A 24,994-nucleotide genomic window follows, 5' to 3' on the forward strand; every position below is an offset into this window, starting at 1 on the left:
ATCCTATAAGAAGGATCTATTATGTGGCCACTTTACAGGTGACAGAACTGTGGCTCAGAGGATCAATAACTTGCACAAGTAACAGCTGAGACCTAAACCCAGGTGTAATTTGTTCCAAAATCCCCATTCTTTTAAATAAAGATTTGAGGGGCCCCACTGAGGACATAAATATGGGTCTGAAGTTAGCTGCTCCAGGAGTAAGCTTGTCTCAACTCTCAGCTGCCATATTTCTTGCCTATACTGGAGAAAGTCCAGTGTCATAGGAGAGAGCTGGGGCTCTGGCGATGGATTTTTTGGGTTCAAATCCCAGCTCCACCTCTTACTTGCTATCCAACTTTGGGGAGGTTACTGTCTCCTAAGCTCTGTTGTGTCACCTGTAAAATGGACCTGAAAGAAGGTGACTTCCTATGACTGTGGTTAGAAGAACCCCTTTCTAAGCAGTTGTGCTGAGTATAGGAGGAGCCAGCCTTAAAGAGATTTGAAAGAATTCTATTCCAGCAGGTGGAAGAGCCCGGTGGGGAGGAAGAAAATTGGGATGGTACAAAGAATAGAAACCCTTTTATCATGATCAAGCCAGTACTGTGTTGATTCATCAAAAAGTTGGCTGAAATGGGTAATTAAAAATAACCATTTTGTTTTAAAATATGCGAATGCATACTCACTTGCCAATCTTTTGATATAAGAACAAGGTGATTTTTTTCCTCTTTCCTTTTTTTTTTTTTTGGTGGTGCTAAGGTTTGAACTCGGGGCCTCACACTTGCTAGGCAGGCACTCTACCACTTACTTGAGTCACTTTGCCAGCCTGGTTTTTTGTTGTTGTTGTTTGGTTGGTTTTGGTTTTTTTGGTATGATTCTACTAGGTCTATAGTTTCCAGTTGTCCCTTAAAAGGGGAACAGAAAGGCTGGTGATGTAGCTCAGTGATAGAGTGCTGAGCATGTGTGAAGCTCTGGATTCCATTCCCAGCACTGGAAAGAAGGAGGGAGGGAGGAAGAAGAGAGGAAGGAAGAAGGAGGAGGGTAGAAACACAGACCCTCTTCCATAAGGATTTGAGCACAAACCTCTTCTACACTAAAAAGAGAAAAAAGTTCATTTGCACAACTATCTTGTCAATTCAAATTGACCACTTTGTTGTAGTTAACTGACTTTTATCACATCTATGACAAAAGTAACTTAAACATGTTAAGTTTGTTTGGATGGAAACAATTTAACTCTGCACTCATTTTCCAGTTTATGTTATATTTAATTGCATTACATAAATTGAAGTAAATTTAAAAAGGTTTGGAATAAAGGCAACTCACTCTTGTTTATACCCCAGTGAACTAATGGACAAATGAAGACGTTAAGACAGGAACCCAGGCTGCAGGAAAGCAGTATGCTGGCTGGGAACATTCAGTGGCTCCACAATCAGGCAGTACATCTTACAGAGGGTTTGGGGAAGTCAGTGACCCAGGCAACAGTTAAAAGCAGAGTTTAAATGAGATTCTACTGAGCCAACCTCACATAGTTTAAGTGAGGTAATATTTTTAAAACACCATGCCAGTGCTGTTCTGGTCTGAACATGTTTCTCAAATTTCATGTGTTGTAAACTTAATCTCCAATGGAGCAGTGTTGGGAGGTGAGATTTTTAGGGGGTGTAGGGTCACCAAGGCTCTGCTCTCATGAGTGGATTAATGCCGTTTTAGGAAAGGCTTTAGGGAGCACGTTCACACTTTACCCTTCTGCCTCGCTTCCATGTGAGGGATGCAGTAGTAACACAGCCCAATGCGGATTCTTATCTTGACTTCCCAGCCTCCACAATCATGAGAACACATTTTCTTTCTTCTTTTTCTTTAGGTGATACTGGAGTTTGAACTCTGGGTCTTGAACTTGCTAGGCAGGTACTCTACCACCTGAGCCATGCTCCCAGCCCAAGAGAATTAATTTCTGTGTCTTATAAATCACCCAGTCTTTCTGTTGACTAGCCCAGACGCAAAGTCAGTCCTCAGTTAACGTCAGTCATTCTATTATAATTCACGGCAGTGCTGGCCAATAAAAATCTAGTATGAGCCACCGTGACTTTAAAAAGAAACAGGTAAAATCAAATTGAGTAACATTATTTGACATATCCAAAATATTGCCATTTCAACATGTAGTGAGATATTTAAACATACTGAGATAGGTTACCTTACTTTCTCGTTAAATATTTTGTATGTGGTTACATAAACTGAGCTGCTCCCGACCCCCAATTGCCCACAAGGTCACAGGAACGCTCCAGTCTCAAGAGATTCCCCACTGCACCTCCCCAGGCGCATGCGCATAACGCCACCTCCCGGGGCTCGGCGAGTGATGTCACCACGCAAGGGGCGGAGGGACATGGGGAGGTGTTACCATGGTGACCACGATATGCTAAGACACGTCCCTGAGTGAAGGCCTATAACCTGCCCCATCCCGAGAACCAGACAGCCTCCGTTGCAAGACCAGGGGAGCGGGAATTGGGAAAGCGACCCGCGGGGTTGGGGATGTGTTCCACTCGCCTCTACCGCCCGGAGCCCTCGTCGCACCACTTCCGGTCCCAGCCTGCTGCAGAGAGCGGAAATACCACTCCCACAAGCCTCCGCGCCCGCCACTTCTCTTCCTCTCCCACTGCCCCCAACAAATAATACTCGGAGAAAGCGTTTATCAAGCGTTTCCTGGCTCTAAGCGTTTTTGTTATAAGCTGCTTTTTATTGATAAATACGCCTCAGGGCTCTGTGCTCCTTTGATACTACAATACCCAGAAGTTTCTGGGCCTCTCCCAGCCTTGTGGACAGTTTCCTTGGAGATAGCTGGACGCCGGAAGCTTGAAAAAAGAGGCGTGTCCAAGCCAAAACCAGCGTTTCGACTGGCGGAGAAGCCGCACCTCCTTCTTTAAGGAGCCGAGCGGTGGTACGTGTGCCTTCCGGCGGCCCTGCCAGCCTTTTCTGTCTGCGGAGTCCAGGGCTCCTAAAACCTGGGTCATCTGGGCGGTGTCGCAGGGTGCCTGGGAGAAGCTGGTCCGCGCATGCGGGGCATGCTGGGCCTTGTTCCTAACATCAGAAGAGGTCCCCTAGGAGGTGAGTGTGATCACTATTCCTCAGCCCCGTTCCCAGTCTCCATGGTAACAGCTCCACCTCACTAGCCTGTGACATCATAGTTCTCTAAGTATAGGCAGAGAAAATCTGAAGGGGCTGTGGGAACCGAGCCGCACTCAAGTCTTGGGGGGGCCGCTCACCCTGTACTCTCCATTCTGGGAATGGTGGATCCTTTCTCGCCCTCTGGACTTCAGTTTCCCCTTTTCGTGAAATGATGCTTGGAACCCAAGCCCTGGCCCCCTTACCAGCTCTGGGGCTTCAGTTTCCCCATTTGTGAAATGAAGGTGATTGTAGAGTTTGCCTTGGTGGGGTCGTAGCGAGGACTAAGGGAGCCTGAAAACAGTGGCCGACACACAGGTGTCACGGCAGTGGTGATAATCGCCGTCATTTTTGGTTGAGAATTTGGCCAAGTCACTCCCCTTCTTCTGGGGTCTTGTGTGTTGATATGCATCTTGGATGTATTGGATTCTATGACCCCCTAAGCTTTCTCCTGACCTCACAACCAGTGGCTCTGTTTTCACTGAAGGATGTTACAGGGTTTGGTGCTGAGAAACCAGAATTCCGGAAACCTGACCTTCTCACGTCAGTTGCTGTGTGATCTTAGTTAATCCTCGTCCTTCTGAATACCTCAACGTCACCCTGTGCCCTTGCTTTTGTGATAGAGTATCTTTTTCCTATCGGTCTTAGTTAAGTTTGCTTTCACCACTGCTTATAAATATTTGTTTCTCCAACTGTGATGCAAAACATATCAGGTTTCCTTTGCTGTGTCTGAGAGAGAAGGGAGGAACTGAGACAGTTCCTTGAGGTGTACCCCCTGGACGGCAAGGCATGGCTTGAGCTCTTACCTGTGCCCCATATCCTAGCGGGACTGTTCTGCTCTGCTAGATTCCATCTCTGTCCACGGTGGATAATTCTATCCCCAGGCAGCCAGGCTCCCGTCACACACGAGCCTCGCCCAGACTCTTGTTCACTCACTGCCTGCAAACTATTGCCTGAGATAGTTCAGTAGTTGTGCAGTGGTCACTACCTGGAAGTGCAGTTAACCATCGTTTTGTCATCAACAGGAGGATGCACCATATTATTGTTTGAAAGAGTTGAGCAGAGAGAATTCTTTTTTCCCCTTTTGGTGTGTTGGGGATTGAACCCTTGAAGCTTAGTCTACCACTTGAGTCACTTTTTGCTTTTATTTTTTGAGATAGTCTTTGCTATGTTGTCCAGTCTGACCTCAAACTCTCAAACCTCCTGCCCCAGCCTCCCAAGTAGCTGGGATTACAAGCATGAACCACCATGCCTGGCTTCATTAAATGAATGAGGGAAGTGCACTGGTAGTTGTTTTGTTTTTCAGGATTTCAGAGGCCTAGATTTTAGGACAGTTTTTGATCAAATGACAGTGTGACATTAAATGAAGAAAACAATATGTATTCAATGTGTTTTCTCAGCTTTATTGAGGTGTGACAAATAAAATTGCATATACTTATAGTGTACAATGGGATGTATTGATGAATAGTGAAATTAAACATTTGTGTGTCTGTGTGTAAGAACACTTGTGATAGTACTTATGGTATCATTCTTTATATTCAGCCCACTGTGCATTACATCTCCAGTACTTCATCTGACAACTGAAAGTTTGTATCCTTTGATCAATAGCTGGCCATTTACCTGCCCCTGGACACTGCCATTTTACTCTGTGAGCTCAACTTTTTTAAGGTCCCATGTATGAGATTATGGGATATATGTGTCTTACTGTGTCTGGCTTATTTAACTTTTTCTTTTCCAATGCTGGGGATTAATCAGGGTCTCACACTTGCTAGGCTAGTGCTCTACCACTTGAGCCATGTCCCCAGCCCTTTTGTTTTTAGAGACAAGGTTTTGCTACCTTTGCCCAGGCTACCTCAAACTTGTCATTCTCTTGCCTCAGCCTCCCATTTACTGGGATTACAGGTGTGAGCCACCATGCCCCATGCTTATTTCACAATGCCCTGTCAGGTCTCTTTTAGTGCTAGGGGGCATAAGTGCAAGTGACACTTTTGCTGTCACATAAATGTGCTGTAGCTCCCTTCTCAACACTAATGTACAAATCCCACCTTGCACCTCCCCTGCTTTGATTTCCATCAAATCCCACCTTGCACCTGCTCAGCTTTGATTTCCATCTTGGGCCCTAGCAGGTAACTTTTCTCAACTGCTCATCATCAATGACTTAGTTGAACATCAAGACATCTCCATATCTGTGTGGCTTTGTCCTGAACACAGGAACAAACAAGCCTGGAGCAGGGCACGGAAGCTGACTCTTCCATAGCCTGTCCTCTTACCATCACTCAGTCAGCAAACATCTGCTCTGTGCTATGTGTGGTGTTTTATAATCCCACTCTTATTTCACCTCAGTCATGTGACATCTGTATGAATATAGAATGGCTGTAGTGATTTTCATAATACATATGTACAGTATTAAGATACATTTAATGTTTACATGACACATTATATGATTTATAACATAGGTCTGTTAGGTTTCCAACTCACATAGGGAGAACCCTGGTATCTGTGGGTACATGGTTCCCAGGAGTCTGCAGGGAGGAAAAACCATGCATGCTCAGGATGAATGCAGTTCAGTGCTGTACTGCAGATGCTTGACTCATTTTTTCCTTAACGCTGCCCAGCTTCCAGTAAAGACATGCTACATTTCAACAAATCTCAAATTTTCACTTTATCTGTTCAATTAAGCACACTATGTGTCCATTTTGGCTTGGGAGGATTAGCGTAACTTACCTTGGTCTTTGGGCACCATTTGCTTTTTTGGAGGTAACCTTCACAAAATGAAGGGCAGGGAACACTCAGCAGATCATGATTTAAACACAGCTGATGATCAAGTGGGACTGACAGTTTCTCTGCATCAGCTGAGCTGCGTAATGCATATGTAGGAATTCAAATTTTATGTTTTTGAAATTTGTTTTTATTATTATTTCTGACCATGCTTGGTCACAACCATGTGTAAAAATCCATGAATAAGATGGGCTTACTGTCATCCTGTGGAGGATACTCAGCTCCCAGTATCAACTCTAGACAGGAAGGAATAATGCTGAGGCGTCCACACCCAAACTCCTGGGTCTCAGAGTTCAGCAGTCCTCACATACAGTCACACACAACCACACTGTCACAATCCCAGCCTCAAGCACACACACACACACACACTGGTGCACAAGCACCAGGCACAATGCCAATGGCAAAACACACGTGCCTGTGGACACATGTATGCAAGTCTTCATTTTGGGTGGCAGGTTCATCTACCACAGCAAGCTTGATCTCCAGTCCCACAGCAGCTCTTTCCTGGGGATTCTGGCTTCTTATCTTCCCCAACCCCAGGGCTCTGGGGTGCCCACCCCTTCGTGAATCCTTGGGGAAACAATTCCAGCCTTTTTATAAAGTTCATGGGCCAAGCATGCCTGTAGTTCCAGCTACAGTGGAAGTGGAGTTAATATTGTGGTTTGAGGCCAACCTAAGCAAAATACCTGAAAAACAAACTAAGAGCAAAAGACCTGGGGGTGTGGCTCAAGTGGAAGAGCACTTACCTAGCAAGCCTGAGGCCCTCAGTTCAGTCCCCACTAGTGCAAACAAACAAAACCAAAGCCCAAATGAAGCAAGACTGCCTCATTCAGACAGTCCCATCAGAGCCTGATCAGGACCTGGTCACTGGACCCTTTGCACTAGGACATGTGGGCTCTGGATGCATAAAGCTTTTCCTCAGTTCAGGGCTTCCCAAACTTTCCACCTAAGTCTCCCTAAAAAGCAAAAAGAATGACTCTCACTTTTGGGTGTAAGGAACTACTAAAGAAAATGCCAAGTTAACAGCCTCATCCTGAGGCTTCCTGGGTCTCTTGTCCACACCCCTTGCTGTAGTACTACCAGGTACTCAGGAGAAACTCCTGGTCCACAAAGAAGTTTGCTATAATGACATATCCTGGGGTGGGGAGGAGGAGGAAGGGGGAAGAGCAGGGGTTTTAGAATCAGGAAGACTTAGATTCAAAATCAGCCTTGATCCTTTCTTGCTGTGAGGCCTGGGCTTGGGCATGTTACTTGATGTCTTGGTGCTTTAGTTTACATGCCTGGATTTTCAAACTACATTTCACTGGGGTTTGAGGCATTCTTATGGCTTGAGCCACTCTGCCAGCAGTTTACGTGCCTGGAAAATGGAGATTTGTAGCCAAGAAAAAACTCAGAAGAGGTTTAAAGTGGAAAACTTTTGGCCAAGGACAGCAATGACTAAGTGCTGGCTGCGATCCTAGTAGTGAATGGGGGCGGGTAGCAGTAAAAGTCCTAAGGGTCATCTTTGCTAGCTGCCATTTTTATTACCACCACCAAGTCAGAGAAACAGGAAACTAAAACTAGCTCTCCACATTCACTTGTGTGTGTGTGTGTGTGTGTGTGTGTGTGTGTGTGTGTGTGTGTTAACTGGAAACTGAACTCAGCCTTCAGCTTGCTGGGGTCACTCCAGCCATGACCCCATTCCTCTTGACTTTACTTTGTTTCAGATAGGCTCTCACACTAGCTTTTGCCCAGGCCGGTCTCAAGTTCTTGATCCCCCTGTTCCTGCCTCCCTAGTAGCTGGGATTACAGATGTATACCACTATTCCTGGCCTTCATATTCACGTTTCTTTTTGGCACTAGTGGGATTTGAACTCAGGGCCTCGTCCCGGCAGGCGTTTTACCACTTGAGCCACGCCTTCATCCCATCACTCAATATCTAGTCCCCAAAACTCACTCATTCATAGGATCCCAGGGGTGAAGTCACAAGTCCTGGGCTCCTCTCACACATCCCTACAAACACAAACACTGGTTCTCAACACACTGGGTACACACATGGTCACAGACAGAAACGGCCTTTCACACACAACCACAAGAACGGCTGTGCAGACTGTCCAGTAATGCATATTTTAGGCTTTGGGAGCCATAAGATCCAGCTGCAACCATCGACCTCGGCCCTTGCACAAAAGAAGCCGCGGCCCACTCGTGAATATACCCGTCCAGTCAGCTCCCCACGCATACGGCCACTCCACAAAAGGGTGTCCGCTCACACCCGCACAACACACGAACACAAACACCGGGCTCCAGAGGGTCAGAACACAAACACCGGACTCCAGAGGGTCAGATGTCAGGTATTTCAGGGTTGGCGGGGACCGACGGCCTCCGCTGCAACGGACACGAACGAGCACATGTATTTAGGATCAGAGGTTGCACACACACGTGATCCACAAAAGCTGGGTGCACACGGACTTACAACAGTTCATCCTTACACACACCCACAAACTCAAACCGGGTTTCACATAAAAGCACAATCACAACCCGGAACCCACCAGGAGGCATCAGCCGGGGCAGAGCCGCACTTTACAACTTCTACAGAGTCTTGCACCCTCCCTCACAACACCCGCTCAACCCACTGCGCAGGCGTAGTGCCACACGGGGCGGAAACGGCCCACACGGGCTTCTATAGTGTGGAAGCTGCGCAAAGATCTTTAGGTTCCCCTTGTCTTAAGAAGGCGTGAGTGTGTGTCCCCACTTAAACCCTGGAGGAACGTCCCTCCGCCACCCTTCTGGTCACTTTGCTCCAAGATGGACCGGAGCCAGTACGGCCCGAGCCTCCTTTATGGGCGTGGCCAGCCACAGTTGCGCCACGCCCCGAAGGCCTTTGGAAGTTGTAGGCTGACTTCACGTCGTGAAGCGCGAGTGTGCGCGTCATAAACCCGTTATACCCACAGAACCCGCGGAGCGGGATTCTGGACGAGAAGCCCCCGGACGAGAACCTGCCGTGTGGACATCGGCAGGGCGACAAACGGAGGAGTTGGGTTTGATCGAATCGATAAGGCAAGGGCCTCCATGTCGGAGCGCGTAAACGCGACTTCACCAGGTGAGAGCAATGGAGCTGAGGTATGTCCAATGAAGGCCCTGTTCGCGCGCGGTCCTGCGTGCCACGAGGGCGTGGCCGCGCCTTGCCGCTCGGGCTCTGATTGCGTGAGCGTGCTGGCGTAGGTCGTTAGGCGTGAGGGGGCGTGGCTCTGAGCGCTTAGGGAAGCCCTGGGGGCGGGGCCGCGCCCGCCTATGTGTTTCGCGTGAGGGGCGGGGCGCAGGCGGGGGGGGGGGGGGGACGCCGGTTGCGCAGTGGTGGTGCTGCTGCGACTCGGGAAACTATGGGAACCTGACCCGCGAGGACGCAGGTGAGGGGGAGAACGAGTACATGGGGACGTCGGCGAGAGCATTGTGCTGAGCTACTGCGCTGGGTTGTGCGTGGGCGACTGCAGGCGGTTAAGTGACTGCGTGGGGCGGTGGGCCCGAGACTGTGGGGCTTGCGCTCTGGCGTTGGTGGGTGCGTGGACGCAGTGGTGCCCCTCTGACCGCACGCAGGGTGTTTCCCGTTGCCGGCTCGGGCGTGTGTGTCTGGTCGCGCGGGCGGGTGACACGGTGGCTCCGTGTGTGTGCGCGCGCTAGCCAGGCGAGTGTGGCGTGGGACTCATGGCGGCGTATGGGAAGGAAGCGGGAGCGTGCTCTGAGCGTTTCTGTCGCTGGAGCAGCGTGCATGTGACACCCTGGCTAATGTGGGTGGCTCTTTATATTTGTACCTGGAGACCAAGCGTCAACGTGACCGTGTGCACCACATCTCGATCGTCACTGTGGAAACGGTGTCGTGCGCGGGGAGAAACTGCGCAGCCGTGCGTGTGATGAGCTGCTTCGGGTAAAATGATGGCTGCATGTTGATGGGAAGGTGAGACGGGGTGACAGCTGAAATACCATCCCCGCAAAACCTGGCACTTACTGAGCTGAGCTTCTGTGGGGTTGGCCTTTCTTGTAGTGCTGATAGTGGATGTTCTTTGACCCCATGCAGAGGTCGAGCTGTAGTGGCCCATCCCAAAGGAGTTTCCACGTGTGCACTTGGTACTGGGCGTTTTTCCTCCCATAGCAGAGGTCTGTCTTCCAGTGGAGCAGTGGTGTCCGCCCCAGACATACATGCACGTGCCTTACTTGTTTCTGCAGGAGTGTGCCTTTGAGGGGAAGGTGGCACCCACCCTGGCCTGTGGGACTCAAAGTTGCCTATGGTTGTGTGTACTTCCTAACCAGGGTAGCCTGAGATTAAACTGAGTGTGTGTGTGACAGGGCTGGTGTCGCAGGGCCCTCTCTGTCTGTAGGACTGACCTCAAAGGTTAGCCTCAGCCATCACCAACTGGCCCTTCATCTTATCCCAGCCCATCTCTGAGATTTTTCCTGAATCATACATTTTCTTTCAGCATCGAGCCACTGATACAGCAGAAGCAGTCATTGATTGGGTTCACGAACTGTAAGAAAATGGTGGAAAGTTACTGTATTGGTGTCCCATTGCTGCTGTGACAGATTGCCACAGACTTAATGACTTCAAACTGCACATGTAAGCATTCAATTATTACTAGAGTTGTTAATAATTAACACTACGTAGGACTATTCTTACTATTGCTCTGTCCTACAGAGAAAGGAGCATTATAAACCCAGCATTTTCTATGTGGGTTCTTTTTTTGATGGGCTGGGGTTTGAACTCAGGGCTTCCCACTTACCAAGCAGGTGCTGTACCACTTGAGCCACACCTCCTGTCATTTTGCTTCGGTTATTTTGGAGATGGGGGTCTTGATAACTCTTTGCCCCAGCTGGCTTGAATTTCGATCCTCCCAATCTCAGCCTCCCAAGTAGCTAGGATTAGAGGCATGAGCCAATGGTGCCCAGCCTGTGTGGGTTCTCTTAAACAGCACAGACCATCTTATGATTCACATTTTGCATCAAAACATGTCCATTATTGGGCAGCAGAAGCAGGAGGATCTCAAGTGAGTTTGAGGACAGCCTAGGAAAAGTTACTGACATCCTATCTCAAAAAACAAAATAAGGCCAGGTAGGTGGCTTAAGACTGTAATCATAGCTACTTGGGAGGCAGCAATCTGGAGAATTGTAGTTTAAGTCTAGCCTGGAGAAAAAGTTTTCAAGACCCTACCTCAACTGAGGAAAGCTGGGTGTGGTGCATGTGCCTGTCACCCCAGCTACACAGAAAGGGTATATAGGAGGATCTCAGTCCAGGATGGCCTGGGCATAAATAAGAGACCCTATCTCAAAAAATAACCAATGCATGGGCTGGAAGCGTGGCTGAAGAGGTAGCATACTGGCCTAGCAAGCCCAGGCTCTGAATTCAAACTCTGGTACCACAAAAATAATTACTTAACCAAAGCAAAAATGACTAGGGGCATGACTCATGTGTCTGTCATGCACAAGGCCCTGGGCTCCATCTCTGGTACCATAAAACAATCATACACACAAAAAACCTAGCAGATAAGGCAGACCATAGGCTTGGCCTTGGTTTCATTTATCTTCCCCCATCTCCAGGGAGAGACAAAGAGCATTTTTCCAGGGAACGATTCCTGTTTCCATTTCCCACACCAAATCCTGCTGTATTTTTTTTCATAGAAAAAAAATCACAGAAAGAGCTTTTGGGACATAGCCACTGTTTTTGGCACCAGAGTGTTTGGATGGCATTTTTCAGAGATTTGTGCATAAGTGTTTAAAGTTGAACATTCTCAGGTCTGCAAGTTACTTTCCAGTGACTCCGTGTTTGTAAATCTAAGGAATATATTAACCTGGAGAGTGACCAGGTGTCCATCACACTGTGCTTTTACTCTTGAGTAGATTTCACGCTTTCCGGGTGGAGGCTTTGGTGTGTGTGCCAGCAGAACTTCCTCTGTGGTTTCAGCATAGAAACGTTGAATTCCAGCTCAGTTCAGCAATCAGGAAGCACATTCAGGATGTTACTGAGTTAGTACAAGTACTGAGCACCTGCTCTTTGTGGCTCACTGGGAGTAGAGCAGTGAACAGAACAGTCTCCATCTCTGCTCTTGAACCTAATCCATGTGTGTGGGTGGGTGGGGGAGAGCAATATTAACCACGTAAACACAGGTGTGAGCATTTTGGCTGGGATGTAGCTTAGTAGTACAGCATGCACATGGCTCAGGATTCAATCCCCAGTAGTAAGTGCTCTGAAGCAAATGGCACAGTATATAATGTAGATGCTGTAATTGGGGAGCACTGTCCTGAAAAAACATAAATGAGACATATAATTTAAAATATCCCAGCAACTATGCTGAGAAAAAGTAAAAAAGAAACAAATTTGTCATCATTAAAGTCCATTTTAATAACATTTTATTTAACTCAATATATACACAGCATTAGCATTTTGACATACAACCATAGAAAAAATTTATATTCTTTTATAAGGCAATTTATATTCTTTTGTTTTCATATCAAGTCTTTGAAATCTATTATGAGGTTTGCACAAATGGCCAGTCTCAATCTGGATACTTAATTTTTCATCGGAGATACTTGAGCCGTACTTAAATTTCATTAAATTTACCATCAGAAAAATAAGAGTCATACCAAGTTATTGAATACATATTTAAACATTTTACAGTAACTGAATTGAGTACTAGCTTTTCATTTTGGTGGTAGTAGGATTTTAATTCAGGGCCTTGTGCTTGCTAGGCAGGTGCTCTAGCACTTAAGCCATGCCTCCATCTCTTTTTGCTCTAAGTTACTATTTTTTTATTTTTGTATAGGGTCTTATGTTTGTTGCCCAGGGCTGACCTCAGACTGTAATCCTCATACTTAACATCTACCTTGTAGTTGGAAATGCAGGAATGGACCACCATCCGACCTTTGTTGGCTGAGGTGGAGTCTTACAAACTTTTTGCCTGGGCCTGGCCTCAAACAGCAATCCTCCCCATTCTGCCTCCCGAGTAGCTGGGATTACAGGCATAATGAATTTTTTAATTTAGTAATTTTAAAAAATATTAATTATTGTTTTAATATTAAATTAATTGAAATTAAAATAGTTCCTCAGCTACACTAGTCTTCTCACCCCTGCCCATTTGTCACATGTGGGTGGTGGCATCTACATTGTAGACCAATTCAGGACAGAGGCTTCCCTGCTCAGACCCTGTCCCCTCTCCCCCAGTGATGCCTTGTTACACTTGGTATCAGATTCAAGCTGCTCACCACCATCTCCCTGGCCTGCCTGCTGTCCTCCCTGCCTCACTCACTCTGCTTTCACAAGCAAACTCCATGCTTCCCTTTAAGTAGCAAGCCCCAGACTGCCACAGGGCCTTTGCACCTGTTGTACCTGTACCTGGAATGCTTTCCCTGTGCCCTTGCAGCTCACACTCTCACTACGTTCAGATCTCAGCTCACTGTGGCCACCTTGGAGAGAGAAGCCTTCTCTGACCACTTTATCACTTTCTAGCCTCCTGGTTTTCCTTCATAGCAATAACCTCAGCTATCATTGTCCTCTGTATGGACTTGTCTTCCCTGCCCAAAACAAAGGGAGCAGGGAGCACCTACTGTTCTCCTCTCCCCCAGCACCTGGAATAGAGTCTAGCACCTACAGGTGCTCAGTAACCTGCATCTGTCAAATGGATGAGCAGGTGTCTGCCATGTTTCTCGTTTGCATCCTGAGCAGGAGCCTACCATGATCTTAGCAGTACACAGTGTGGGCCCTGCCCTTCCCTGATCCTGGAAGGAGACAGGCATGCTCCATCCAGATGCCTTTGAGCATGTGTGTCCAGGCCAGGGGCCCAGGGACTCTGGGACCACGCAGAAGGTCACCTGGTCTTATGACCTCTCTTTCCCCCAGTTCTGCCTGCCAGTGCTCTACCCCCCTGACTGAGGACCCTCAAGAGGGAAAAGGATGCCTGCTGTAAGAGGGAACTCCAGATCCAAGGTGAGTGGCCATCTTCTCTGTGCAGGACACTCCATCCTGTCTTGTTATCCAACACTTCCTGCCCACAGGAGACCCAAGGTGATACCTGGTCCCTGGTTTTCTCCCATGACCCAGTGGCCTAGGAAACCACCCACTCACTGTGCAGTCAGCATCCCCAGGGTCTCCAGGGTGCTAGGGAAATGTCTTCCCCAGAGGGAGGACGACATCCCTGTGGACTTGCTGGGTGGGGATGAGTGCCCAGGTAAGACCTGCAGAGGCAAAGGGGATTTGACATGTACCACGTTAATCCCATCTTGTGACTTTGTTTCCCACTGAAAAACCCATATTAGTATGGAGGAAAGTTTCCTTGCTAAGGTCCACATCTAAGTGGCCCTGTGCAGCCCTTTCTTCCATGGGGCATGTTGGAATCCAAGCACTGAGATGCAGCAGCCAGCTGTGATCAATGTGCCTCACCACCAGACATGATCAGGTGGTTGTCTCAGCAAGCATCTTAGGTGCAGTTCCAATAACAAACACACCTATCTCTGAGGTGGGTTTGTTCTTCCTTGCTGCTTCAACAAGCTCACCACAAAGTCGTCAGTTCAGAACAGCACACATTTTTTACCATGCCTCAGTGGGTTGGGGTCCAGGCAGGGCGTGGCTTAACTGAGTCCTCTGCCCTGTTCTCGAAGGGCTGAAATCAAGGTGTCCATTGGCTGAGTTCTCATGGGGTGGTAGGGTGCCTCAGGTTTTCTTTCAGGTTTGCTGGTTGTTCATTTCTGTCTCATACCTTCCGCAATGCCCCTTTTCCATCCTCAAAACTGCAACAACTGGTAGCTAAGCCACACAGGTCAAGGCCTGGATGATGTCCCTATTTTAAAGTATCCCTGTGTTAAGATCAACTGGTGAGTAGTCTTGCTTACACCTGCAAGGAACCCTTTGCTGTGTGTAATGTACTCATGTGCTCTGTACCAAGCCTGTGTTAGGAGCCTGAGTCAGGCTCTAGAAGCCTGGTTGAACCTCCACTCCTCTGTAGTTATGTGACTAGCAGTAAGTCACCTTTGCTCTGCGGGCTTCGTTTTCCTCATCTGTATTGTTCCTGTAGTGCTGTTAACACTGCCTTGTCTGTGGTTAGCTTGAATAGAGCATTAATCACTCTTAATCAGGTGCGTAGAAAATGCTTTGACTTCGGAAATGCCCAGTAGATCCAAGTTCCTGTTTTTGATGCAATATTTTTTTTCCTAGAGTTTGAACTCAGGCCTGGTCCTTGCTAGGCAGTTGCTCTGCCACTTGAGTCACTCTGCCAGCCCAACATAATTTTTACTACCAGCCATAATCATTCTGCATTACATGTTATTTAATTGCATTTATTTAACACACCTGCCCTTTGGCCTCGAAACCCCAAATGTTCCCTGAATGCTTCATGACACCATGTATCTCCCATGTTTGAGACAAGTTCCCCACTTTCTCTAGCCATGTGGAAGCATAAGCCCATGGTGAGTGGACCTATGATTTTCCATTTCAGGCACCAGTGACATTTGGGGACTTGGCCATCTACTTCTCCCAAGAAGAGTGGGAGTTGCTGAGCCCCATACAGAAGGATTTGTACAAAGATGTCATGCTGGAGAACTATCAGAACCTGGTCTCACTCGGTAAGGCTCTCCTCCCCACATAATCCAAACCCATATATCAGTTGGTCTACTCAGGAAAATGGAAGCCACTTCAGTTGTGGGGTTTTTTTAACATCTTTGTCGAGATCTAATTCACCTACTAAACAGTTCACCGATGTAGAGTACACAGTGCAGTGGTTTTCAGTGCATGCAGTTATACATCCATCACCTGTCAGCTTCAGAATGTTTTCATTGCTCCCAAAAGAAACCCTGCACACATTAGCAGTCAGTCTTCACTTCCCTGCCCACCTACTCACCACACCCCCCCACTGCTGCCCTGCCTAGATTAGGCAACCACTGGTCCTCATTTTGTCTGCTCTGGGCTTTGGGCTTTTTGTGCTACTGGAATTATCAACATGTGACTTTTTTTGCTTACCATGATATTTTGAGATTCCTCCATTGTAGTCTGTCCCAGCACTTCACTCCTATTCATGGTTGAACAGTACGTCATAGTATGACTAGAACACATCTCTTTCATCTTTTCATCAATGGGTGGACATTCTCAGTTAAGAATTGCTGCTGGGAATATTTCTGTGCAAGTTTTTGTGTAGCTGTATGTTTTTGTTTCTCTTGGGTGTATATTTATGAGTGGAATTAGGAGGTTATATGGAAGCTAATTTTTTGAGGACACCCTAGTTTTGAGAGAGTTTAAGGAATTGGCACGTGTTATTAAAAAAAGAATTGTGGACACTGTGTAACAGAAATGGTAAGTAGGATGCAGCCCCCTTCCTGGGACAAAGGGAAGAGTTTGAGGTTTTTTAGAACTTAGAGGAAGGGCTCCACAGTTGGGACTCATACTTTGTCTGTTTTTTCTTTTTGTGGCTGTACTGAGTTTGAATCCAGAGTTTTGTGCTTGCTAGGCAGACACTCTTATCACTTGAACCATGTCCCGAGCCTTTTTTGCTTTGGTTATTTTCAAAATAGAGTCTTACATTTTTACCTGGGCCAGTCTGGACTTCCTACCTGGGCCAGATCTTCCTATTTAATGCTTCCTGCATAGCTGGGATGACAGGCACATGCCACCATACTCAGCTTGTTTTGTTGAGACAGAGGTCTAGCTAACTCTTTTGCCCAGGCTGGCCTTGAACCATGATTCTCCTGGTCTCTTCCTCCATCCCTCATACTATGACTTCTTAAAGAGAAGTGCTGCAAGCCTGGCAGTTTGTGTACCTCCTCGTTTGTGTACCTTTGAGGGGGCAAATGAGGTTAGTTTTGGGAGTGTGGGGCCAAAAGAAAATAGGAAATTGGAACAACCCCCGTGGCTAGGTGTTGATGGGAGACAGCTGGCAAAGGGGAAGTATAGGCTGCAGAGCCTGAGCCCTAGTGTAGCAGAAAGACAGTAGCTTAATAACTCCCTTCAGGTGTGTCTGACCCAATGTTCAGGAAAGTAATTGGTTTTTAAGAGTTAGAATGAACAACTCTGCTGGGTATAACTTAGATTTCATCTTCCCTGTAGGAGATGTTTTATACCAAATTGTTTTTCCTACTCACACTACTCAGCACAGAGCAGTCTGACACCAAATGTGGGGGGTTGGGGGGTTTCCCACACACCAGGCAAGTCTCTTTGAATTCCCATTGGCAGTCTAATTCTGACACCACCTACCTGGAGACAGCATCAGGTCCCATAGGTTAAGGGCCCAGCTGCAAGTCTGGCCTGTGGGATTTACAAGTGACTTCTTGTGATTCCTCTTCTCAGGTTCAGTCATCTGATAGTGTATATCACAGAACTCAGAAAGGCACTTAATTTACTAGTTTGGGATGAAAGATACTCAAAGGATACAGATGCAAATATGCATCAGCAAGGCACAGGAAGATGTCCTCTCCATGCCCTCTCTGAGTGCAGTACCCACCACTTGTTCAGCCTGGAATCTCTCCAAACTCCATCTTTTTGGGTTTATGGAGGCTTCTTTGTGTAAGTTTGATTGGTGACACTGCAGGCCACTTGCAGTCAGCCTCCACTCCTCTGTCCTGAGCTCCTTTGTGGGTGGGATGAAAGCCCTCTCATCTCAGGAGCTCCTGGCCACCAATCATGTCATTAGCTTGCAGAAGACACTGCTTTGGAGTCAGGGTTTGGGAGCTGTGTGCTAGGAAAAACGAATGTACATTTCTCCTAAATACCAGTATCACCCTCTTCTCCAGCTATCCTTTATATCCTATGTGCTTCTGATGTGCTGGTAAACTCATCCTGTTGATGCAGGGCTTGGCTCTGACATCTGTGGTGCCCACATCATGGTCAGCCCCCACGTTTGTCCTTGTGCAGGTCTTTCCTTTCGGAGGCCAAACATCATCACCTTACTGGAAAAAGGGAAAGCACCTTGGGTAGTGGAGCCATCAAGACGACGCCGGGGCCCTGGTAAGTGACTGACCACCAAGGTGTGCTTCTCAGCCATGCAGGTTGTTGTAACAGTACATGGACAGTGCAGCTTGTAATCAACAGAGTTTTATCTTGTACATTTCTGGAAGCTGGGGAATCCAAGATCAAGGTGCTGGGCAGCCACAGTATCTTGTGAGGGCTCTTCATGGTTCATAGGTGATACCTGCTTGATGTCCTCCTGTGGTGGAAGGGATGAGGCGGTGTTCAGGGCTTCTTTCATAAGTGCACTTATCCTATGCAAAAGGGCTCCCCCTCATGACTCAATTGCTTCCCAACCCCCCGCCTCCAAACATCATCACCTTGGGGGCTGACAATTTCAGCATACCGACTTTGGGGTGGACACAGCACTTAATCTATTGTGGTGAGGAGTAGGCATCCTGCGTAAGAGCCGTGAGGGAGCATTCACTGTAGGACAAGGCAGAGGCACTGGGCCTGTAGAGTCAAGTCTTGGTGTAAGTCCTTAGAAGGAGATAATGGACACTCAGTGAGCTTCAGCTTGGCACAAGGTGCTCCTCTGTGTCCCAGCAATGCTGTGGGTGGTACTGATTTCACCCCTACTTTACAGAAAGCAAACAGAGGCCCAGAAAGGTTCATTGATTTGTCTAAGGTCACCCGGCTAGGGAGTAGTAGCAGAGCTAGATTTGGAGCCTGGCCGCCCTCTGTCCTCGCCACTCATGTCTCTGTTCATGTCTCCCTCATAGAAGGTATGTGCTGACCTCTTGATGATGACACTAGACATGGTAATAATCAGAGTCATATCAGTCCTTAAAAACTAAAAAAAAATCTTTGACTCACTTCCTTCACCATTGGTTTCCTCTATTGTGGCCCAGTCATGCATGTTTTAATTTACCTTTGTCTTATATAGCATGCATTGAGTCTTTCCTTGGATGTGGGACACACCATGCCAGGAGATAGACATAGCAGTGTGGTGTAAGCCAGGAGGAAATGCCACCACCTTGCATTCCTTTCATCTTGGTGACTTCCAAGATGTAAGGGTGTATGTTAGTCAGTATCTCACCACTGTGACATACAACTGAGAGAACAGCTTAAAAAGAGGAAGGATTTGTTTTGGTTTCAGATTTCAGAGGTTCAGTCCATGCTGAATCATTTCTCTGGGCCTGAGGTTAGGCAGAACATCATGGTGGTGGGAATGTGTGACAGGCTTTTCACCTTAGAGAGCAGGAAGCAGAGAGAGAGGAAGGAGACGCAGGTGGGGACATGCCCAGTGACATACTTCTTCCTTTCTAACACCTCCTGATAATCCTGTCAAATTATGACTCCATGAAGGGATTACCCATGGATTAGGTCACAGCCCTCATGGTCCAGTTCCCATTCAATGCTTGGATCCACCAGCTGGGGACCACATTGTTAATACTTGAGCCTTTTTTGGGGGAGGGCAGGTACTTTGTATCCAAACCACAACAAAGTGTGTAATAAAAAGAAGCAGATGGCAGCATAGTGAAAATGCAAGGGCCTATCCATATTTTGACATTGCAGATAAATTTCTAACTATACATAACAACATGAATGTCAATACCTTCAACCATATGAAAATGTAAAAACAAATAAAAACTTTTCACGTAATCAAATAAAAAAACAAGAGGCAAATAAAGTAAGCCATAAGACAAAATGGGGAAATGTATGAAGTGCAAGGTGATATCAAATGGTCAATGTCTTTTGAACAGTAAAGCACCCTATAAAACTTAAAAACAAACAAATCCACAAAATCACTGTCAAAGAGAGACAGATCATGAGGAGATGATTTATAAGAGAACAAGTAAAGTCAGAAAAGAAATTCCACCAAATGTATAGGAACTCTAGTATGGCCATGCAATGTGAGTAGAGCAGTGTGGATGTCTAGTACAAATAAGGTCAAGAAACAAATTCCAAGGCCCTCAGATCCAAACTTACTCACATGAGAAAGGGTAACAGGTCATGTGCCACACATTGATAATGTCCCCAGCAGTGCTGGAGCAGTACCCAACATCAGACACAACAGTAGTCTTCTCGAGGGTGATAAATTAAGGTTATGAATAGCCTCATTGTACTTTAGGCGTTCTTGCTCCAAATATTGAGAAACAAACAAAAAAGAAAGCTTTAGTTCTTGAATGAGTATTGAAATGGCAGATAGAGGAGTATAGTGTGTGTTGAAAGTTTCGTATATTATTTCCAGTTCTCACCAAAATCCCATAAGGGTGGAGGCAGCTGTATCCACCAGAAAGAGCAAGATGGTAACAGAGGTAGAGACAAACAATTAACACTCCTGTGAGCCAAGTCCATTTAGAGCATCGCTGCCCAGCAAAAATATAGTGTGAGCCACACATTTAACCTGTTTTTCTAGTATCTGCATTAAGATGGCTTAAAAGCAGATGAAGTTAATTTTAATACTTTCATTTAACCCAGAAAATCCAAAATACAGTACTATTTACCAGTATTCTCACAACAAGATGCTTCATATCCCTGTTTTGTACTAAATCTTCACCATCCAGTGTTTATTTCTAGTCATGGCACATCTCATGTCCAGCTAGCCATATTTTAGGTGCTCAACTATTTGCCTATAAATTGCAGCTACTGTACTGGATGACACAGTTCTAAACCCTGTCTTCTGTTTCTTATGCTACACAAACTCAGGCTTATAACAATGCAAGTAGTTCTTTTATTTTTTAACTTCTTTTGGATAGGGTCTCACATGTAAACCAAGCGAGCCTCGAGCTCATGATCCTCCTGCCTCTACCTTCTGAGCATAGGCATTGTGGCGCCTGGCACAAGTAGTTATTTTAAATCATCTTGGGCCTTTGTGTCATATTCTAATTTGACATTTTGCTAAATAATAGACCTTTTTAGTCTAATCTGTTACCTTGTTTCCTTGGAGTTTTTCTGACTTCTCTAAGTTTAAAGTTTTCCCCCATCTAAATGTCTAGATGCTCAATTCTAGTTGCTATTGTTGTGTTTTTTCAAGATTTGATGTTGAAGAATACATGTTTAGGATTTACACATATAATTTACATCATAAAATTCATGCTGCTTAAGAGTATCGTTCAGTGATTTTTGATAATTTACCATGTTGTATAACCATTGCCCCAGTCTAGTTTTAGAACATCTTTATCACCCCACCTCATAAGCTCCATCATACCTGTTTAACATTAATGAATTCCCAGTTCAAAGCCCAGGGGGCCACTCATCTTCTATCTCTCTAGGTTTGCCTTTTATGAATATTTCATACAATAAAAATACATGTATCTAATGAACAATCTGTGCATTCATTGTGGTATATAGTATCAAATTTATTCTGTAAATAAAATATGTGCTTTATTCACTTTTAATTTTCAAGGTCTCCTGAATTCCAGTTATTAAATATATCTGTAAAGCTCATAATATGGTCATTGAAACCATCATAAGGTGCTGAGAGTTAGTTTTCTGGTATTTATTATTGCTGTTACTATGACTTAACGATGATAATGCTATGTTTATGTTATATGAGCTTCATGTTATCAGCACAGAAAAATAAATGTTTAATTTCTTGGTGTCTTTCAGACTTAGGGTCTAAGAGTGAGACCAAGAAGTTACCACCAACTCAGTGCAACAAATCTGAGCAAAGCATCTATCAGAAACCAGTTTCTTCACAACAAAAGATTCCCACAGGGAAGAGGGAAAATTCATTTCTAAGAAAACCCAAGAAAGGACATTCAGGGAAGAAATCTTTAAAATGCAATGATTGTGGGAAAACCTTTAGTCGAAGTTTCTCTCTCAAACTTCATCAGAACACCCACACTGGAGAGAGACCTTATGAATGCAGTAATTGTAAAAAAGCTTTCAGACAAGTCTCATCCCTTATTCTTCATCAGAGAATTCACAATGGACCAACACGCTATGTATGTGATGAATGTGGAGAAGTTTTCAATAAAAAAACAGGCCTTATTCTGCACAGGAGAATTCATAGTGGAGAGGGAACTTTTGATGGCGGGAAGGCCTCAAGCTCATGCCCAGCTCTCAGTGGACATCACAGTGTGTGTGTTGTTGAGACTGTCCGCCATTGCAGAGCATGTGGGAAAGCCTTCAGACGGAGGTCATCACTTCTACTTCATAAGAGAGTTCACAGAAGAAAGAAAACACAGAAATGCACAAAACGGGGTAGAGGCTTCAAAAAGAAGCCATCCCTTGTTCTACATAAAAGAACTGGAGAGAAACCCCCCAAAAGTGAGAAGGCTTTAATTCAGAATCTACAGCAGAAAAGTCAACACTTAGAGAATCCCTTTAAGTGCAGAAAATGTGGGAAACCCTTTAATAGGATTTTACCCCTTATGCTTCATCAGAGAATTCACACTTCAGGGAAACCCTACAAATGTGAGAAATGCAAGAAGGACTTCAGACGGTTGTCAACCCTTATTCTGCACCTAAGAATTCACAACAGAGACAGACAGTACAGATGCAACAAGTGTGAGAAGGTCTGCAATCGGCATTCGTCCCTTATTCAACATCAGAAAGTCCATAAGAGGAAGAAGAAACTCTTTGAATGTAAGGAATGTGGAAAGATGTTTTCTGGGACTGCTAACCTGAAAATCCACCAGAACATCCATTCTGAGGAGAAGCCTTTCAAATGCAATAAATGCAGTAAGGTTTTTGGTCGCCAGTCATTTCTTATTGAACATCAAAGAATTCATACTGGAGAGAAACCCTACCAATGTGAAGAATGTGGGAAGGCCTTCAGTCACCGCATATCTCTTACTCGACATAAGAGAATTCATACTGAAGACAGACCCTACGAATGTGATCAGTGTGGAAAGGCCTTCAGCCAGAGTGCACACCTTGCCCAGCATGAAAGAATCCACACTGGAGAGAAGCCGTACACATGTAAAACCTGTGGGAAGGCATTTAGTCAGCGCACATCCCTCATCCTACATGAAAGGAGTCATACTGGAGAGAAACCCTATGAGTGTAATGAGTGCGGGAAGGCATTTAGCAGTGGCTCAGACCTCATTCGACACCAGAGAAGTCATTCTTCAGAGAAACCATACGAATGTAGTAAATGTGGTAAGGCATACAGTCGAAGTTCATCCTTGATTCGACATCAGAACACACATTCTGAAGAAAAAGCCTAAGGTGTTAAATCTGTAAAAGCTAAGTTTGAGGCTATCAAGGAAGGCATTCAGAGGCATGGGAAAGTGTACAGGTGTTGCTTCACTTATGATGGGGCTGTATCCCTGTAAACTCATCGTAAGTTACAAATATTGTAAAAAAGCATTTAATACATCTGACCTTTGGAACATCATAGCTTAGCAACATCGTACAATGTAGAGTATCAGTTGCTAACCCTCATGATCTCGTGGCTTACCTGAAGCCAGCTGACTGCTGCTATCCCTCATCATGTGAGTATTCTACTGCCTATCACCAGGCTAGGAAAAGATCACAGTTTGAAGTACAGTTCATAGTGAATGTGCATCGCTTCTGCACCATTGTAAAGCCGAAAACTCCTAAGTCCAGCCATCATAAGGTAGGTCTGTATTTAAGTTTCATATATATGGAACATTTGATGAAGTGCCCCAGGTTGGAAGCCAAAGTACAAAAGTAATTGGTAACCTTAGACCTGAGGATTTGAAATCAAGTGAAGCATGCTCAGAAGGCCAATCAGTCTTGGTGAATGAAGACTGTTTCTCACAGTGCAGTAGTGAAGATATTTCACTCCCACCTACCACAGAATCGAATTGTGAAGTCCATTTTTGTGGATTGGATTTTGAACCTGATTTAATGTCACATGAAGGAAGAGTGTGAGTCTGTCTCAGAACTAGAACCATCATATAGAAGGGACTTCCTGGAAAAACAGGGTGTGACTTTCAACTAACTGAAACACAAATAAGAATGGAGAAGAATGGTTAAGATATTGCTCATAATGGTATGGAGCAGTGCTCATTACGGATGTCCCTGTGGATATGAGGATATGGTGTGAAAATCAAATATGCCCAAGACAGACTAAGGGGAAAGAACCAGGAGGTACTGAAAAATGAGGACCTTGAGAGCAGGCAGAAATTGTTATTTTTTTATTTGAAAACAAATTATATTTATATAAATAAATGTTGGTATTTTCATGTAATAACACTAGTCTTTAGTGAGTGACTAGTGGAATATGTGTTGTTACGGACTGAATATGTTACCACCACAAAATTGATACATTGCCGCCCAAACCTCCCGTGTCATGGTACTTGGAAATGGGCCTTCTGTGAGGCAGTTAGGATGAGAGGAGGTCAGGACCATGGGGCCTTCTTGATGGGATTATTGCCCTTTGAAGAAGAGATGGTCTGCACTGTGTGAGAATACACCAAGCAAGAAGAGAGCCCGCTCCAGGACCTGACTAGGCTGACACCTTGATCTCGGACTTCCAGCCTCCAGAACCATGAGAACTTAATTTCTGCTAAGTCACCCCAGGTAGTATGTTGTTATGGCAGCCTGTGAAGAATAATGCAGTGGAGAACTCCTGGGTTTTTATGTGGGACTCTTCTCCTTTCGGCTGGTCACCATCTGTAATAACACTTAGCACCTTTCCATCTGTGTGAACTGTGTAAGAAATAAACTCATAGTTCTTTTATGTGGTTAGACTGTACACAAGCTCTTCTGTATAAGTTTTCCTTCTGTGAAAGCTACTTTTGAGAACATCTGTATCTTGTTAAGACAACTTTATAGAAACATAGACATGAGGTCAGTCTACCTTTGACCACATGTGAGAAAACAGTGAAGTTGTGAGGTGTACATGCATGGCAGTGTACTTCTCAGTCACACTTGTGTGGAAGATAATCACTTAAATGCTTTAAAATAAATAACTACTTGGAGCAACCGGCACAGAGAAGGCTCATGGAGAGGCATGTTTTTTCTCCTTCTCTTTATACACACACCCACACTGCCTCCCCTGCCTTGTTAATTCCTCGCCCAGTGTCTCTTATAAGTTGGTTCCAGATCAATAGTAATACATCTGAATAGTGGGGAGGGGCAGGAGGATGACCTGCCCACAGTCACCTGCTTTTTCAACCTTACCTCACTGCCTGTTGCATTTCTCAACCCTCTTGGGGATTTCAGGAGTGCGTTGGGATAGCAAAATAAAACTAACTTGGAATTGGTTGTTGAGAA

The 24,994-nt window shown here is 45.6% G+C and overlaps 1 protein-coding gene across 7 annotated transcripts; it reads left to right on the forward strand.

Annotated features, from left to right (window-relative positions):
- The first annotated feature begins 2,626 nt into the window (after positions 1–2,626).
- Positions 2,627–24,994, forward strand: Znf667 (zinc finger protein 667). 7 transcript variants are annotated; one of them, XM_020187404.2, is made up of 7 exons: positions 2,628–3,072; positions 8,838–8,986; positions 10,359–10,495; positions 13,769–13,855; positions 15,360–15,486; positions 17,765–17,857; positions 21,413–24,994. In XM_020187404.2, exons 4-7 carry the CDS (start codon positions 13,823–13,825, stop codon positions 22,975–22,977), a joined length of 1,818 nt encoding a protein of 605 aa, XP_020042993.1. In that variant the 5' UTR covers positions 2,628–3,072; positions 8,838–8,986; positions 10,359–10,495; positions 13,769–13,822; the 3' UTR covers positions 22,978–24,994. The 7 variants fall into 7 exon arrangements, with proteins under 7 accessions (XP_073914573.1, XP_020042993.1, XP_020042994.1 ...); XM_020187399.2 differs by lacking the exons at positions 2,628–3,072; positions 8,838–8,986 and adding exons at positions 9,211–9,293; positions 9,702–9,838; XM_020187405.2 differs by lacking the exon at positions 8,838–8,986.

The sequence above is a fragment of the Castor canadensis genome, chromosome 16 (assembly GCF_047511655.1).
Source record: "Castor canadensis chromosome 16, mCasCan1.hap1v2, whole genome shotgun sequence".
Lineage (NCBI taxonomy): Eukaryota > Metazoa > Chordata > Mammalia > Rodentia > Castoridae > Castor > Castor canadensis.

Bases quoted from the DNA above. Each gene is read 5' to 3' on its own strand.
- Znf667 (XM_074058472.1), top strand. From the start codon at position 13,823: ATGCCTGCTGTAAGAGGGAACTCCAGATCCAAG. The intron at 13,856-15,359 runs GTGAGTGGCCAT...TTTCCATTTCAG, and splicing joins GAGGGAACTCCAGATCCAAG to GCACCAGTGACATTTGGGGA. The intron at 15,487-17,764 runs GTAAGGCTCTCC...GTCCTTGTGCAG, and splicing joins TCAGAACCTGGTCTCACTCG to GTCTTTCCTTTCGGAGGCCA.